The sequence below is a fragment of the Lucilia sericata genome, unplaced genomic scaffold (genome assembly GCF_015586225.1).
Source record: "Lucilia sericata isolate MDLA Ls3-8-SP2 unplaced genomic scaffold, ASM1558622v1 Contig000690F_arrow, whole genome shotgun sequence".
NCBI classification, from domain to species: domain Eukaryota; kingdom Metazoa; phylum Arthropoda; class Insecta; order Diptera; family Calliphoridae; genus Lucilia; species Lucilia sericata.
This window is the reverse complement of record NW_023994693.1, coordinates 232,763-246,929: the sequence shown is the minus strand read 5'-3', so window position 1 is coordinate 246,929 and position 14,167 is coordinate 232,763. Positions and strand designations below refer to the sequence as shown.

The 14,167-nt window shown below is 33.0% G+C and overlaps 2 protein-coding genes across 2 annotated transcripts; one reads left to right on the top strand and one right to left on the bottom strand.

The window, feature by feature from the left end:
• Positions 1-8,393: 8,393 nt before the first annotated feature.
• Positions 8,394-10,331, top strand: LOC119607368 (pre-mRNA-splicing factor ATP-dependent RNA helicase PRP16-like). Its single transcript, XM_037961241.1, has 3 exons — positions 8,394-9,302; positions 9,369-9,510; positions 9,612-10,331. Exons 1-3 carry the CDS (start codon positions 8,438-8,440, stop codon positions 10,207-10,209), a joined length of 1,605 nt encoding a protein of 534 aa, XP_037817169.1. The 5' UTR covers positions 8,394-8,437; the 3' UTR covers positions 10,210-10,331.
• Positions 10,332-11,621: 1,290 nt separating this feature from the next.
• Positions 11,622-13,123, bottom strand: LOC119607369 (xaa-Pro dipeptidase-like). Its single transcript, XM_037961242.1, has one exon. It carries the CDS (start codon positions 13,089-13,091, stop codon positions 11,652-11,654), a length of 1,440 nt encoding a protein of 479 aa, XP_037817170.1. The 5' UTR covers positions 13,092-13,123; the 3' UTR covers positions 11,622-11,651.
• Between the last annotated feature and the right edge of the window lie 1,044 nt (positions 13,124-14,167).

Here is a 14,167-nt window from a genome sequence, read left to right as displayed (position 1 = left end):
CATTTTAACAATTTATTTTATTAAATATTTTGTATATTTATAAATTTAATTGTTTCATACTTAATTTATTATGGAAGTATGTGTCAGTTCACTTAAAACATTTTACAAATGGAGGAAATACCAAAAATTATAAAGAAAATAAAATTCATTTCCCTGGCTTTATTGAAAAATTATTTTAAAACATCAGAACAATTTTCAACATTATATACTGAGTTGAAAAAAAAAAAGAATTGTTGATTGCAACATATCAAAGTGAATAATGTGAATAATTTTTTTGAGATAATAAATACTTTGTAGTCAACAAAATTATTAGAATTTTTTGGCTTAATTCCCAATAATTTTTTCATTTTATTTGTTCTGTACTTTTTTGTTAGAATTTGTTTAATATGAAAATTTAAATAAAATAAAGAAATTTGTTTTAATATTTTTAATGTCTTGGTCACACTGTGACCTTAACAGTTTTATTTAGATTGTTTTTGTTTATATTTGTTTTTCTGCAATAAAAACTTAACACATTTTTATCAATTTTGAACTGTCTAAGAAGTAGAAACTGATGATGTTTCTTTATAGAAAACTGGCAGAAATTGTTAAGCTGTCTGAAACTGATGTTTTAATTTCAGAAAGGTTATCAGAAACTAAGAACTTTCTCAGAAACTAAAAAAAATTTTCTCAGTATAAAAGATTTCTGAAACTGTTGTCGAAACAAACAAGTTTTCTCTACAAAAAACTGGTAACTTTTCTATTGAAAAGTTACCAGAATCTGAGAACGTTTTCTATTAGAAAGTCTTCCGAATCTGAAGACTTTTCTCTGTAAAAGTGAGAATCATTCCTCTGACTGACTTTTTTCTATAGAAAACATAACAGAATATGAGGATCATCTTCTATGGAAAAGTTGTCGGAATCTGGAGACTTTTGTATATAAAAAAACTATATAGAAGCATTGTCAAAATCTGTAGATTTTTCTACTTAGAAAGTTGTCAGAATCTGAGAACATTTCTCTATGGAAAAGATGTCAGAATCTGAGAACATTTCTCTATAGAAAAGTTGTCAGAATCTGAGAACTTTTCTTTATAGAAAAGTTATCAGAATCTGAGAACTTTTCTCTATAGAAAAGTTGTCAGAATCTGAGGACTTTTCTTTATAGAAAAGTTGTCAGAATCTGAGGACTTTTCTTCATAGAAAAGTTATCAGAATCTGAGAACTTTTCTCTTTAGAAAAGTTGTCAGAATTTATGAACTATTCTCTTTAGAAAAGTTGTCAGAATCTGAGTGCTTTTCTCTATTGAAAAGTTGCCAAAATGTGAGGACTTTTTTCTATAGAGAAGTTGTCAGAATCTGAGGACTTTTCTCTATATAAAAGTTGTCAAAATCTGAGGACTTTCTCCATAGAAAAGTTGTCAGAATCTGAGGACTTTTCTCTATATAAAAGTTGTCAGAACCTGAGGACTTTTGTCTATAGAAAAGTTGTCAGAATCTGAGGACTTTTCTTTATAGAATAGTTGTCAGGATTTTAGCACTTTTCTCTATATAAAGTTTCAGAATCTGAGGAATTTTCTCTATAAAAAGTTGTCAAAATCTGAGGACTTTTCTCTATAGAAAAGTTTCAGTATCTGAGGACTTTTTTCTATAGAGAAGTTGTCAGAATCTGAGGACTTTTCTCTATATAAAAGTTGTCATAATCTGAGGAATTTTCTCTACAGAAAAGTTGTCAGATTCTGAGTACTTTTCTATGTAGAAAAGTTGTCAGATTCTGAGTACTTTTCTCTATAGAAAAGTTGTCAGATTCTGAGTACTTTTCTCTAAAGAAAAGTTGTCAGATTCTGAGTACTTTTCTCTATAGAAAAGTTGTCAGATTCTGAGTCCTTTTCTCTATAGAAAAGTTGTCAGATTCTGAGTACTTTTCTCTAAAGAAAAGTTGTTATATACTGAGTACTTTTCTCTATAGAAAAGTTGTCAGATTCTGAGTACTTTTCTCTAAAGAAAAGTTGTCATATACTGAGTACTTTTCTCTACAGAAAAATTGTCAGAATCTGAGAACTTTTTTCTATAGAAAAGTTGTCCGATTCTGAGTACTTTTCTCTATAGAAAAGTTGTCAGAAACAGAGAACTTTTCTCTATAGAAAAGTTTTCAGAATCTGAAGACGTTTCTCTATAGAAAAGTTGCCAGAATCTGAGTACTTTTTTCTATATAAAAGTTGTCCGAATCTGAGGAATTTTCTCCATAGAAAAGTTGTCAGAATCTGAGAACTTTTCCCCATAAAAAAGTTGTCAGAATCTGAGAACTTTTCTCTATAGAAAAGTTATCAGAATCTGAGAACTTTTCTCTATAGAAAAGTTATCAGAATCTGAGAACTTTTCTCTATAGAGAAGTTATCAGAATCTGAGAAATTTTCTATAGTCAAATTGTCGGACTTTTCTCTATAAAAAAGTTGTCAGAATATTAGGATTTTTTCTAAAGAAAAGATGTCACAATCTGATGACTTTCCTTTATAAATAATTTCTCCGATTATAAACACTACTCTCTAAAGCAAAAATGTCATCTAATGATGAGTAATAATTATTTTTATCACAAGATATTCTAATTACCAAAGGAGGGTGTGTTAATTGACTGTAATTTTTTCATTTCATCATAATTTTAATTGTTTGCAATATAAAACATTTTAATTGTTAAACATTTAAGTATCAAATTACATTAGAATAATAAACAATAATTTCGCCACAATATCACGTTTCAATTGTAAACTTTAAAAATCATTCTTATGATAAGAAAAAAGGTGTTAGTAAATTTCCCTTACGTTCGATTTAAAAAAAATTCAAAATTACTTATATATCTTATCTAGAGATAATACTGGGAACAACTTAAATATTACCCCAGATCAGCATTATTCATATTTATTTGACCTTAAACAAGTTTATTTGTGTGTCACGATATTTTGTCTTTAAACACGTTTGCAAAAAAAAAAACTTTCTTATCTAGAGATAACGTTTCTAGAGATTTTCTGTTTCAGATACGATGATTAGGATTTTGCCATTTATTATTATTAATCATAGTTAGAGGGGTAATTTTTATTGTTGTTTAAAGTTCGGCTATAAATAATATTAATTAAATATTGGTCATTATACTTCTGTTAATTTTTTAATTTATGATTTTAAAACGTATATATTTGTCACTAATATTGTGTATTTGCGTAGTAGTTGTTTACCTAAAATTTTAAATAAGTTGTCAGTAGTTTAGTAATCGGATAGGTAACTAACTTTTCTAATAAATAAATGATTGTTTTCTATTAATAGAATAGTAGAAATAGAAGAGACAGGGTGGTAAACAACAAACAACCGTTGAATAGAGACGTAATATGAAGATTACGTCCAGCCAAGTGAAAATATGAAATTCATACTCATTTTAATCGATAGATCAGAGAGATCGTTGAAGTGGGTCTACCCTAGAAGTTGGTTTCTAGCCGTTTCCAGTTATAGAGAAGATTGGCTACCGTTTCATCTTTATCCTCATTCTGACAGCAGAAGCTGTCATTGTATAGAAGATCAATGCGTCTAGGAGATAAGTAGTTCTATGTGGGTTCATATGAGGTCACAACGCTCTAGAGTTCGAGCATGTGTATTCACTCGGCTAGCTATCCCACAGAAATGATCTATTTTCAGTTCACTTAGCATAGTTCCAACTCTTGCCAAAAAGTCGTCAATATTATTGCTATATGTTGTCTCGTGTCCTTTGACTTATATAAGGGTAATGTTTGAATGTCTGATGGACTGATGTAGATGTGGAAAACATACCAATAAGGGATTTAATAGCAACTTAATTATAGGTATAAATTCAAATATCTCTTTTAGATATCCGATAGTACCTTAGCCAATTCGACGACCTCTTGATCGCTAATATTTCAGCTGGAGGGATACTGCAGTCATCATTGAGCCTAAAAGAGATTTTACACCCAAATTATTCAATAAAAATTCCACAACCAACTTCTTTCTTTGTCTTGGATTTATTATTTAACGAAAGGAGGGATTCTTGGAACTCCTCCTATGATATTGGAATTGTCCAAAGAGACACTGTTCAGGGATAAAATGATCAACGGCATTTTGGGATCTCGGCATAAGATCCGTGAGCAAATGTAGGAATCCATTGCTACATGGAGGGCTCTAAAGTGGGTTTATAAAGCGGGCCTGGAGTTCTGAAGGCCCAGAAACATAAATATTCTACCGTTTTCCGAATCACAACACTAGCTGAGGTCCGAGCAATAACGGAATGCGTAAATTGGATTAGAATAAATATGGCGCCAACAGGGGTTAATATATTTTCCGACAACAACTAGACAATTCTGGAGATATCAGGTGAAAAGGTTAAATTTAAGACCATATAGTAAAAAAGCCTTAACCGAATACTCTTAAAGAGGTAAATTTTGCATCATATAGGTACCAGGCCACTCTGGAATAGTCGGCAACGAAAAATCGAATGTATTTGCTTTAAAAGGAAGGATCGTATAGGGTAACTCTAACGATGTTAGTGTAACTTTTCTCTATAGAAAAGTTATCAGAATCTGAGGATCATCTTCTGTTTAAGAATTGTTAGAATCTGAGGACTTTTATCTATATAAAAGGAAAGGGAAACTATAGAAAAATTGTCAGACTTTTCAGTTTAAGTTGTCAGAATCTGAGCTGAGAATCAGTCCAAAACCGACGACTTTTTCTCTAGAAAAGTTGTCAAAATCTAAAGACTTTGATCTGTAGAAAACTTGTCAAAATCTGAGGACTTTGATCTGTAAAAAACTTGTCAGAATCTGAGGACTTTGATCTGTTGAAAATTTGCAGTAAACTGAAGACTTTTCTCTATAGAAAAGTTGCCAGAATATTAGTACATTTCTCTATAGGAAAATTATCGGAATCTGAGCACTTCTTCGTAGAACATTTTATAAAATCTGAGGATTTTTCACTATAGAACAATTATCAGAACTGGAAGACTTCCACTATAGAAAATATGCAGGTATGTATTTTGAGTGATCACATAGGAATACGGGCATAACTATACAAAATTGGACGTGCGGATTCAGATAAATATATAGAGGGCAGTGAAACTCTGGAGCACTTTCTTTGCCATTGTTAGGCTGTTGAAATGGAGAGATGTAGCCTAAGGACTCTGATAGGGATTTTAGCGGATCATTGTTCAGTTAGAGCATGTGAGATGAGGAACGAGAGACTTTTGAACCTATTATTTGCCATTATCCAAAAATACATAGTCTATGGGGAAAATAGCTAGAAAATAGGCTTCACAACGAACTAGGCAGTATTGTTGGGTAACACCCATGTAGTATGTCAGGTTTTACATTATAGCAAAGATTCTGGTTTCCTCTCTCACTTCTTATACTTCGATATGTATTTATTATTATTCAAGAAGTAGCTTTAGTTCACAGTCGATAGCGGTCACCGAGTCCATCCAAACCTATTGAATGGCTTGTCTATTCCACTACAACCCCTCCAAAAACTTTTGGAAATTTCCGCAAAATTTTTATTAAAATGAGGGTATGCATTAAAAAATCAACTAAATTAGAAACTCTTTTACACGTGCATCCTATAGATTCCCAAACTGTCTTCCAGTACAAATCATATTTATTAATCATTTGTCTTAATTTAGATTTAAAAGGGGCCAACACAGCTAATACTTATTCTATATTAAATGAGTTGTTATTCTTTAAGTAGAAGTAATAAATGTAGAATATTGTTAAATTCAATTTAAAAATAATCATACCTCCTCCTCATCCTCCACACCATTACCACCTTATTTTCCATAATACATTTTGTTTTTTATTTTATTGTTTTGTTGTATTTGTCATTGAGACAAAAAAAAAATTGTACAATGTACGAACATAAATACAACAAAAAAATAACAACAATAATACACTAATACATGCCTACGTGCCGACTAACATGTATGAATATTTGCTTTCAATGTGTAAAAATTATTATTGAATAAAACAACAAAAACAAAATAATCAAAAACATGAAAGATAAATACATTTTAAGAGAGATACTTTCAAAGTATTCTTGAAAAAAGTATCTCTTAAAATGTGCTGTAAATTGATTACAACTCTTAAAAAGTGAGGTGTTATTTATGAAAATGTTAGAGCTTTCCTAAATTTAAGAGAGTGTAATTTAGTTGAGGATGTAATTTAATTTTAAGGATGTAGTTTAGTTTTAAGGACATGTTAAGAGCAGTCATCAAAACTTCAGCACGACAATTTCGGTAATTTTTGTATGTAAACAGTCTAAAGTCTAGTCTATAGTCTAGTCTATAGTCTAGTCTATAGTCTAGTCTATAGTCTAGTCTATAGTCTAGTCTATAGTCTAGTCTATAGTCTAGTCTATAGTCTAGTCTATAGTCTAGTCTAGTCTATAGTCTAGTCTATAGTCTAGTCTATAGTCTAGTCTATAGTCTAGTCTATAGTCTAGTCTATAGTCTAGTCTATAATCTAGTCTATAGTCTAGTCTATAGTCTAGTCTATAATCTAGTCTATAGTCTAGTCTATAATCTAGTCTATAGTCTAGTCTATAGTCTAGTCTATAGTCTAGTCTATAGTCTAGTCTATAGTCTAGTCTATAGTCTAGTCTATAGTCTAGTCTATAGTCTAGTCTATAGTCTAGTCTATAGTCTAGTCTATAGTCTAGTCTATAGTCTAGTCTATAGTCTAGTCTATAGTCCTAGTCTATAGTCTAGTCTATAGTCTAGTCTATAGTCTAGTCTATAGTCTAGTCTATAGTCTAGTCTATAGTCTAGTCTATAGTCTAGTCTATAGTCTAGACTATAGTCTAGTCTATAGTCTAGTCTATAGTCTAGTCTATAGTCTAGTCTATAGTCTAGTCTATAGTCTAGTCTATAGTCTAGTCTATAGTCTAGTCTATAGTCTAGTCTATAGTCCTAGTCTATAGTCTAGTCTATAGTCTAGTCTATAGTCTAGTCTATAGTCTAGTCTATAGTCTAGTCTATAGTCTAGTCTATAGTCTAGTCTATAGTGCTAGTCTAGTCTATAGTGTAGTCTATAGTCTAGTCGATAGTCTAGTCTATAGTCTAGTCTATAGTCTAGTCTATAGTCTAGTCTATAGTCTAGTCTATAGTCTAGTCTATAGTCTAGTCTATAGTCTAGTCTATAGTCTAGTCTATAGTCTAGTCTATAGTCTAGTCTATAGTCTAGTCTATAGTCTAGTCTATAGTCTAGTCTATAGTCTAGTCTAGTCTATGGTCTAGTTTGTTATCTAGTCTATAGTCTACTCTATAGTGTATTCTATAATCTAGTCTGTAGTCTAGTCCTATAGTCTAGTCTATAGTTTAGTCTATAGTCTAGTCTATAATCTAGTCTATGGTCTAGTCACAATCTAGTCTATAATCAGTCTATAGTCTAGTCTATAGTCTAGTCTATGTCTATTATAGTCTAGTCTATAGTCTAGTCTATAGTCTAGTCTATAGTCTAGTCTATAGTCTAGTCTATAGTCTAGTCTATAGTCTAGTCTATAGTCTAGTCTATAGTCTACTCTATAGTCTAGTCTATAGTCTAGTCTATAGTCTAGTCTATAGTTTAGTCTATAGTCTAGTCTAGTCTATAGTCTAGTCCATAGTCTAGTCTATAGTCTAGTCTATAATCTAGTCTATAGTGTAGTCTATAGTCTAGTCTATAGTTTATAGTCTAGTCTATAGTCTAGTCTAGTTTGTGGTCTAGTATATGGTCTAGTCTATGGTCTAGTTTGTTATCTAGTCTATAGTCTACTCTATAATGTAGTCTATAATCTAGTCTGTAGTCTAGTCTATAGTCTAGTCTATTGTCTAGTCTATAGTCTAGTCTATGGTCTAGTCTATAGTCTAGTCTATAATCTAGTCTATAGTGTAGTCTATAGTCTAGTCTATAGTTTATAGTCTAGTCTATAGTCTAGTCTATTGGCTAGTCTATAGTCTAGTCTATGGTCTAGTCTATAGTCTAGTCTATAGTGTAGTCTATAGTGTAGTCTATAGTCTAGTCTATAGTTTAGTTTATAGTCTAGTCTATAGTCTAGTATATACAATTGTATATAGACTTGTCTATAGTCTAGTCTATAAATAAATAATTAGTTAAATTCTCTTGAGCAATATGGCGAAATTCTATATATTTCACCACTTTGATTTTAAGAGCTAATAGATGCAAAGAGATAACACAGCTACTCTTAGAAAGGACCTTAATTAAAGGAAAAAAAAAACAAACTCAATAATATAAATAAATTTCCTTGACCTATTTGCTCCTTTAAATTAAGAATTACTAGCAGAAAACTGGAATGATTCAATTACTTACAATTAGTTTTGATAATGAGCTAATAATGTCTTCTTATAATTATATTGTTTTCTTTCTTATCCCTAGATTGTTGCCAGGCGACGTGATTTAAAATTAATTGTTACTTCTGCCACTATGGATTCTACGAAATTTGCCACTTTCTTTGGTAATGTGCCCACATTTACTATACCTGGACGTACCTTTCCCGTTGATGTTATGTTTAGTAAAAATACTTGTGAAGATTATGTAGATGCGGCTGTAAAACAAGCTCTACAAATTCATTTAACACCCAACGAAGGTGATATGTTGATTTTTATGCCGGGTCAGGAGGATATTGAGGTGACATGTGAAGTGTTGGCCGAACGTTTGTTGGAAATAGAAAATGCTCCCGAATTGTCTATACTGCCAATATATTCACAACTGCCTTCCGATTTACAAGCGAAAATTTTCCAAAAATCCCCTGAAGGTTTGCGTAAATGTGTGGTGGCCACTAATATTGCGGAAACTTCTCTAACAGTGGATGGTATTATTTATGTTATTGATTCGGGTTATTGTAAATTAAAGGTGTATAATCCACGTATTGGTATGGATGCTTTACAAATCTATCCCATATCCCAGGCCAATGCCAATCAACGTTCCGGTCGTGCCGGACGTACTGGTCCCGGGCAGGCCTATCGTTTGTATACACAACGTCAGTATAAAGAAGATTTGTTGGCCTTGACGGTACCTGAAATACAACGTACCAATTTGGCTAATACCGTTTTGCTGCTGAAATCTTTGGGTGTTGTGGATTTATTGCAATTTCATTTCATGGATCCTCCTCCTCAGGATAATATTTTGAATTCTTTATATCAATTATGGATTTTGGGTGCTTTAGATCATACGGGTGCCTTGACACCCTTAGGCAGACAAATGGCTGAGTTTCCTTTGGATCCACCGCAGTGTCAAATGTTAATAGTGTCCTGTCAAATGGAATGCAGTGCAGAAGTTTTGATTATAGGTGAGTTACATAGGAAGTTATATAGCAAATTTTCATTTTTATAACTATTTTATTATATCACTTTAGTCTCCATGTTGTCGGTGCCTTCAATATTTTACCGTCCAAAAGGTCGTGAGGAGGAGGCAGATGGTGTACGAGAAAAGTTTCAAGTACCTGAATCGGATCATTTAACCTATCTCAATGTCTATCTGCAGTGGAAACAAAACAAGTAAGTTGCCTACAACAAAGCATAACAATAAACAAAACTAAACACTTATTTAACTATCATTTTAATTTTTTTTATTCATTTTCTCATTTAACCCCCCACAGCTATAGTTCAAACTGGTGCAATGAACATTTCATACATGTCAAGGCCATGCGTAAGGTACGTGAAGTACGCCAACAGCTCAAAGACATTTTGATTCAGCAAAAACTCAATGTGAAATCATGCGGCACCGATTGGGATATTATACGTAAATGTATTTGTTCTGCCTATTTCTATCAGGCAGCACGTCTTAAGGGCATAGGGGAATATGTTAATTTACGTACCGGCATGCCTTGTCATTTACATCCCACTTCGGCCTTGTATGGCCTGGGCACCACCCCCGACTATGTGGTCTATCATGAACTGGTTATGACAGCCAAAGAGTATATGCAATGTGCCACCGCTGTCGATGGTTATTGGTTGGCTGAATTGGGTCCTATGTTCTTTTCCGTCAAAGAAACGGGTCGCAGTGGTCGTGAGAAAAAGAAACAGGCTGCCGAACATCTTAAGGAAATGGAAACACAAATGCGTTTGGCTCAAGAGGAAATTGAAGAACGTAAAATCAAGGCTGCTCAGAGGGAAGAACAATTGGCTAATAAACAAGAAATTGCTACACCGGGTGTCACAACTCCTAGACGTACACCGGGACGCATCGGATTGTAGTTTAGAAGGCCGCTTTTGGAATTTTTTTTTTTTTGTTTGAATAGCTTTAGTTTAACGAAAGATAATAAAAAAAATAATGATAATTGTTTCTGCTAAAAAAAATGGAATAAAGTTATAAAAAACTTTACAATTTTGTATTGGAAATGTTAAGAGGGTCCAACTTTTAATCTTCATTTTTGTTAAAAATGCTATGCTGAATCGGAAAATGGTTTGAGAACTGAGCTAGGTCCAATATTTCATAAAAACGAAATTTCATTTCATATCAAGGTTTCTCTAATATGTGAGGTTCTTGTCTTGGCTATCAAAATATTTCAATAGTCAAGTCCAGAACCCACAAATGTAGAGAATGTAGAGTAGAATCAGTCTGAAATGTTCGGAAATTTAAATTTAATTATTTAATTAAATTATCAACTAATTATACCCTACATCACTAACACTAAGAAATATTGATCCTACAATTGACCCATGGTGGGCTGGTTGTTTGATCTCTATAGGATCGGTCTTTGGTCCAAATATCTATAGTTTAATAGAAGATTTACATAGACTAACATATGGATTTAGTGAGGGAAAAGATCCTTATTTGGGTTACGAACATCAGCGCAAACTATGGAATAGACTGACGATTATTTGAGTCGAAGTGTTAATATGTATTTTTTATTTCATCCTAAAAGTATACTATAGTTTTTGCGTGTTAGTTTTTATGGTAATGTTGCCACACGATTAGAAATTGTGCAGGTTAGGGATTATGGAAAAGTTTTTAGTTAAGAAATTCTTAACATGAATTAACGGTAATATCTATTCCAAAATCTTTAAATTTTTTACTCAGAGGATTAGGGATTTTGTTTATTTAATTAAACCGAAAAGATTTATTATAAGATATCTTTGAAGAGCATGTTTAAACGCGCGGTCACCTTAAGGCATCATGTGTTTAAGTCCGTGAATTGGCTAGATTCTAAAGAAATAGTTTAAGTCCTTTTTCGGCCGTTTTTCTAACTACCGGACCACCTTGATATAGGAATTTCGGTACGTAGATTATTAAAAAGTAAAAACAACCATTCAATAAATGCATTGTGACCAGCCTACTAAACACTTTAACTAAAAGACGTCATTCCATTTTTTATCACAAAAAAGCACAATATTCTAGAATTTTACAACAATATTTGCTGTTGCTGCCTTAAATCTGTTTGTTTACAATCTAATCTTTGTATAATTTATAGATTTTCATTCAAAATAAACTTATCCACAAGAATGGTTATCTCAATAGTTAAAGCATAATAAATACTTTTCAAAATACTTTAATATATATATATAAAAAAATCAACAATATATAATATACACACTTATAATGATTATATACACGTTATTTAAAAACTTTCTTAACTTCCTGATATTCTAAACATTTTTTATATATATTTTTGGAAGTAGAAATTTCCTGCTCCTTTTCAATCGCGTTCAGCCATACACTTTTCAATTTCTTCAACGGTACGTGGCACAATGGCGAAATTTTCATTGCCATTCTTGGTAATGAGAACATCATCTTCTATGCGTACACCGCCAAAGTTACGGAAACGTTCAAAGACTTCTTTGACAATGAATTTATTAAGTTTAGGATCAGCCAAAGCTTTGTCCATCAAAATGTCGACAAAGTAACAGCCGGGTTCAACGGTAACATACATGCCATCCTTAAGTGTACGTGCAAAACGCAACTTACTAATCCAGGATTCAGTGGGGCGTGCTGGTTGGTCGGGCAAATAGCCACCTACATCATGGACATCGAGACCAATAAGATGACCCAAACCATGAGGTTGGAATGTGCCAGCCAAACCGGCAGCCAACATTTCATCTACATCACCCTGCAACATGCCACCAGCCTTGAGATGTTCCAACAAAACACGGCAAGACAAACGATGCATATCTACCCAGGAAACACCATCTTTGGCTTCTTTTAGAACAGCATTACGGGCAGCCAAGACGGCATTGTAAATGAATTTTTGATCTTCATTGAATTTGCCATTGGCTGGGAAACTGCAAGTGATATCGGCAGCATAGCCACAATAATTGGCGCCCATATCGAAGAGACACATATCACCATCCTTAACAGCTTTGTCATTGGGAGCAGCAGCATGACCATAATGCAAAACAGCTGAATTAACACCACTACCACAGATGCAAGTGTAGGAGGCATGGCGGCAACCACCAACCGAGTAGGAATGATGTAAGAATAAAGATTCGCCTTCATATTCACTGCGACCAGGACGCATAAATTTCATGACTTTAATGTGAGCATCTGAAGAGACCTTGGCCACATAACGTAAAACTTCAATTTCCTCGGGTGACTTGAGAACACGGCACTCGGCAATAATGGGATGTAAAATATCACAATTGACCACAAATTTCTCAATACCCTCGAAGGAGGCAGGCTTGGAGCGTAAACCACTATCGGTATTTAAACCGCTCAAAGTTAAAATCAATTTGGGAGCAGCCTTTTCAAAGAAAGCATTCAATTCATCGGCATACAAAACACGATCAACTTCATACATGGCTTTGAATTCCTCCAAACTTAATAGACGACCCATCCAGGTGGCATATTCCTCGGGAAGACGGGGTACAAATAAAACAGACTCACCACTCTCTACATTTAAAACACCATAACAATCGGGTTCCTTGACACCAAACAAATATTGGAAATAGGATTCTTGACGGAAATTGTAGTTGATATCGGTATCATTGAAACTGACATCTTTGCCACCTTCCAACAAAACAAAGGATCCCTTTTCCACTGCCTTGCTTTCTCTTAAAGCGTTACATACCTTCTCGCGATTTTTACGAAACAAAGCCATGGGTACGGCATGAGTTTCGGGTCCCATTTGAAAAGTGGCCATGTTAAGCTGTTACAAAGGATTATTAAAATATATATTTTATAAGCTTTCTCCGTAATTTATTTTATTTTTATTGTATTTTAGCTAAAATGTACTTACTTTTTGTTTATTATAGTTTTATCTTGAACTCGCCTTCTATTGTAGATTATAGTTTATTGTTCTCGATTTTCTTTTGTTGCTCGTTTGCTTCCAGCGACTTGCTAATAAAACCAACTCACTTGGTCGTTGTCCAAATTGCAACTGCTTACTATTCCGTTTGCAGTAATAAAATTTATTTTAATTAAATATGCGGTAAAGTGGGTTGTGTTTTCTTTCTTTTTTCTATTTAGATAACAAATTTTGTAGTTTCTTTACGTTTATTATTTTGTTATTGTTTATTCGGTGTTTTGTTTTTGTTATCATTGCGGTTTAGTGCTGCCATATCATATTGTTATCATTAGAAATTATTCAGGGTTCGAAATTAGAAAAATAATGTTATAATTGAGTAATAACGGTAATATATAATGAAAATTTCACACTAACTTAGAATTTGAGGTTTTACAGTATTAACTCTAAAAAAGAAAGAACACTTTTCGATACTGCTAATATCGCAGAACTGAGGAGATCACACCCTTCAATGAGGAAGATACAAATCTTTCACAGTATATATCAAAGCAATACCTCCATTGACATATTGAAGCTAGAAAGTTGAAATTAGAGCAGGAGATTGGTCACCAGTCAAATAGATCCAATAAGGAATTTAGGAAATTCAAACAAAGGGTAAAAATGGGGTAACTTCATATCTCCTAACCTAAGAAAAGTTACAACAACATTTTAGCTAGTTATTAGTTAGTTAGATAGATAGATAGATAGATAGATAGATAGATAGATAGATAGATAGATAGATAGATAGATAGATAGATAGATAGATAGATAGATAGATAGATAGATAGATAGATAGATAGATGATAGATAGATAGATAGATAGATAGATAGATAGATAGATAGTAGGTATAGATAGATCGCTTATAGCTCGATCGATAGCTCGATGCTCTCGCTCGCTCGCTAGCTCGATAGCTCGCTCGCTCGCTCGCCCGCTC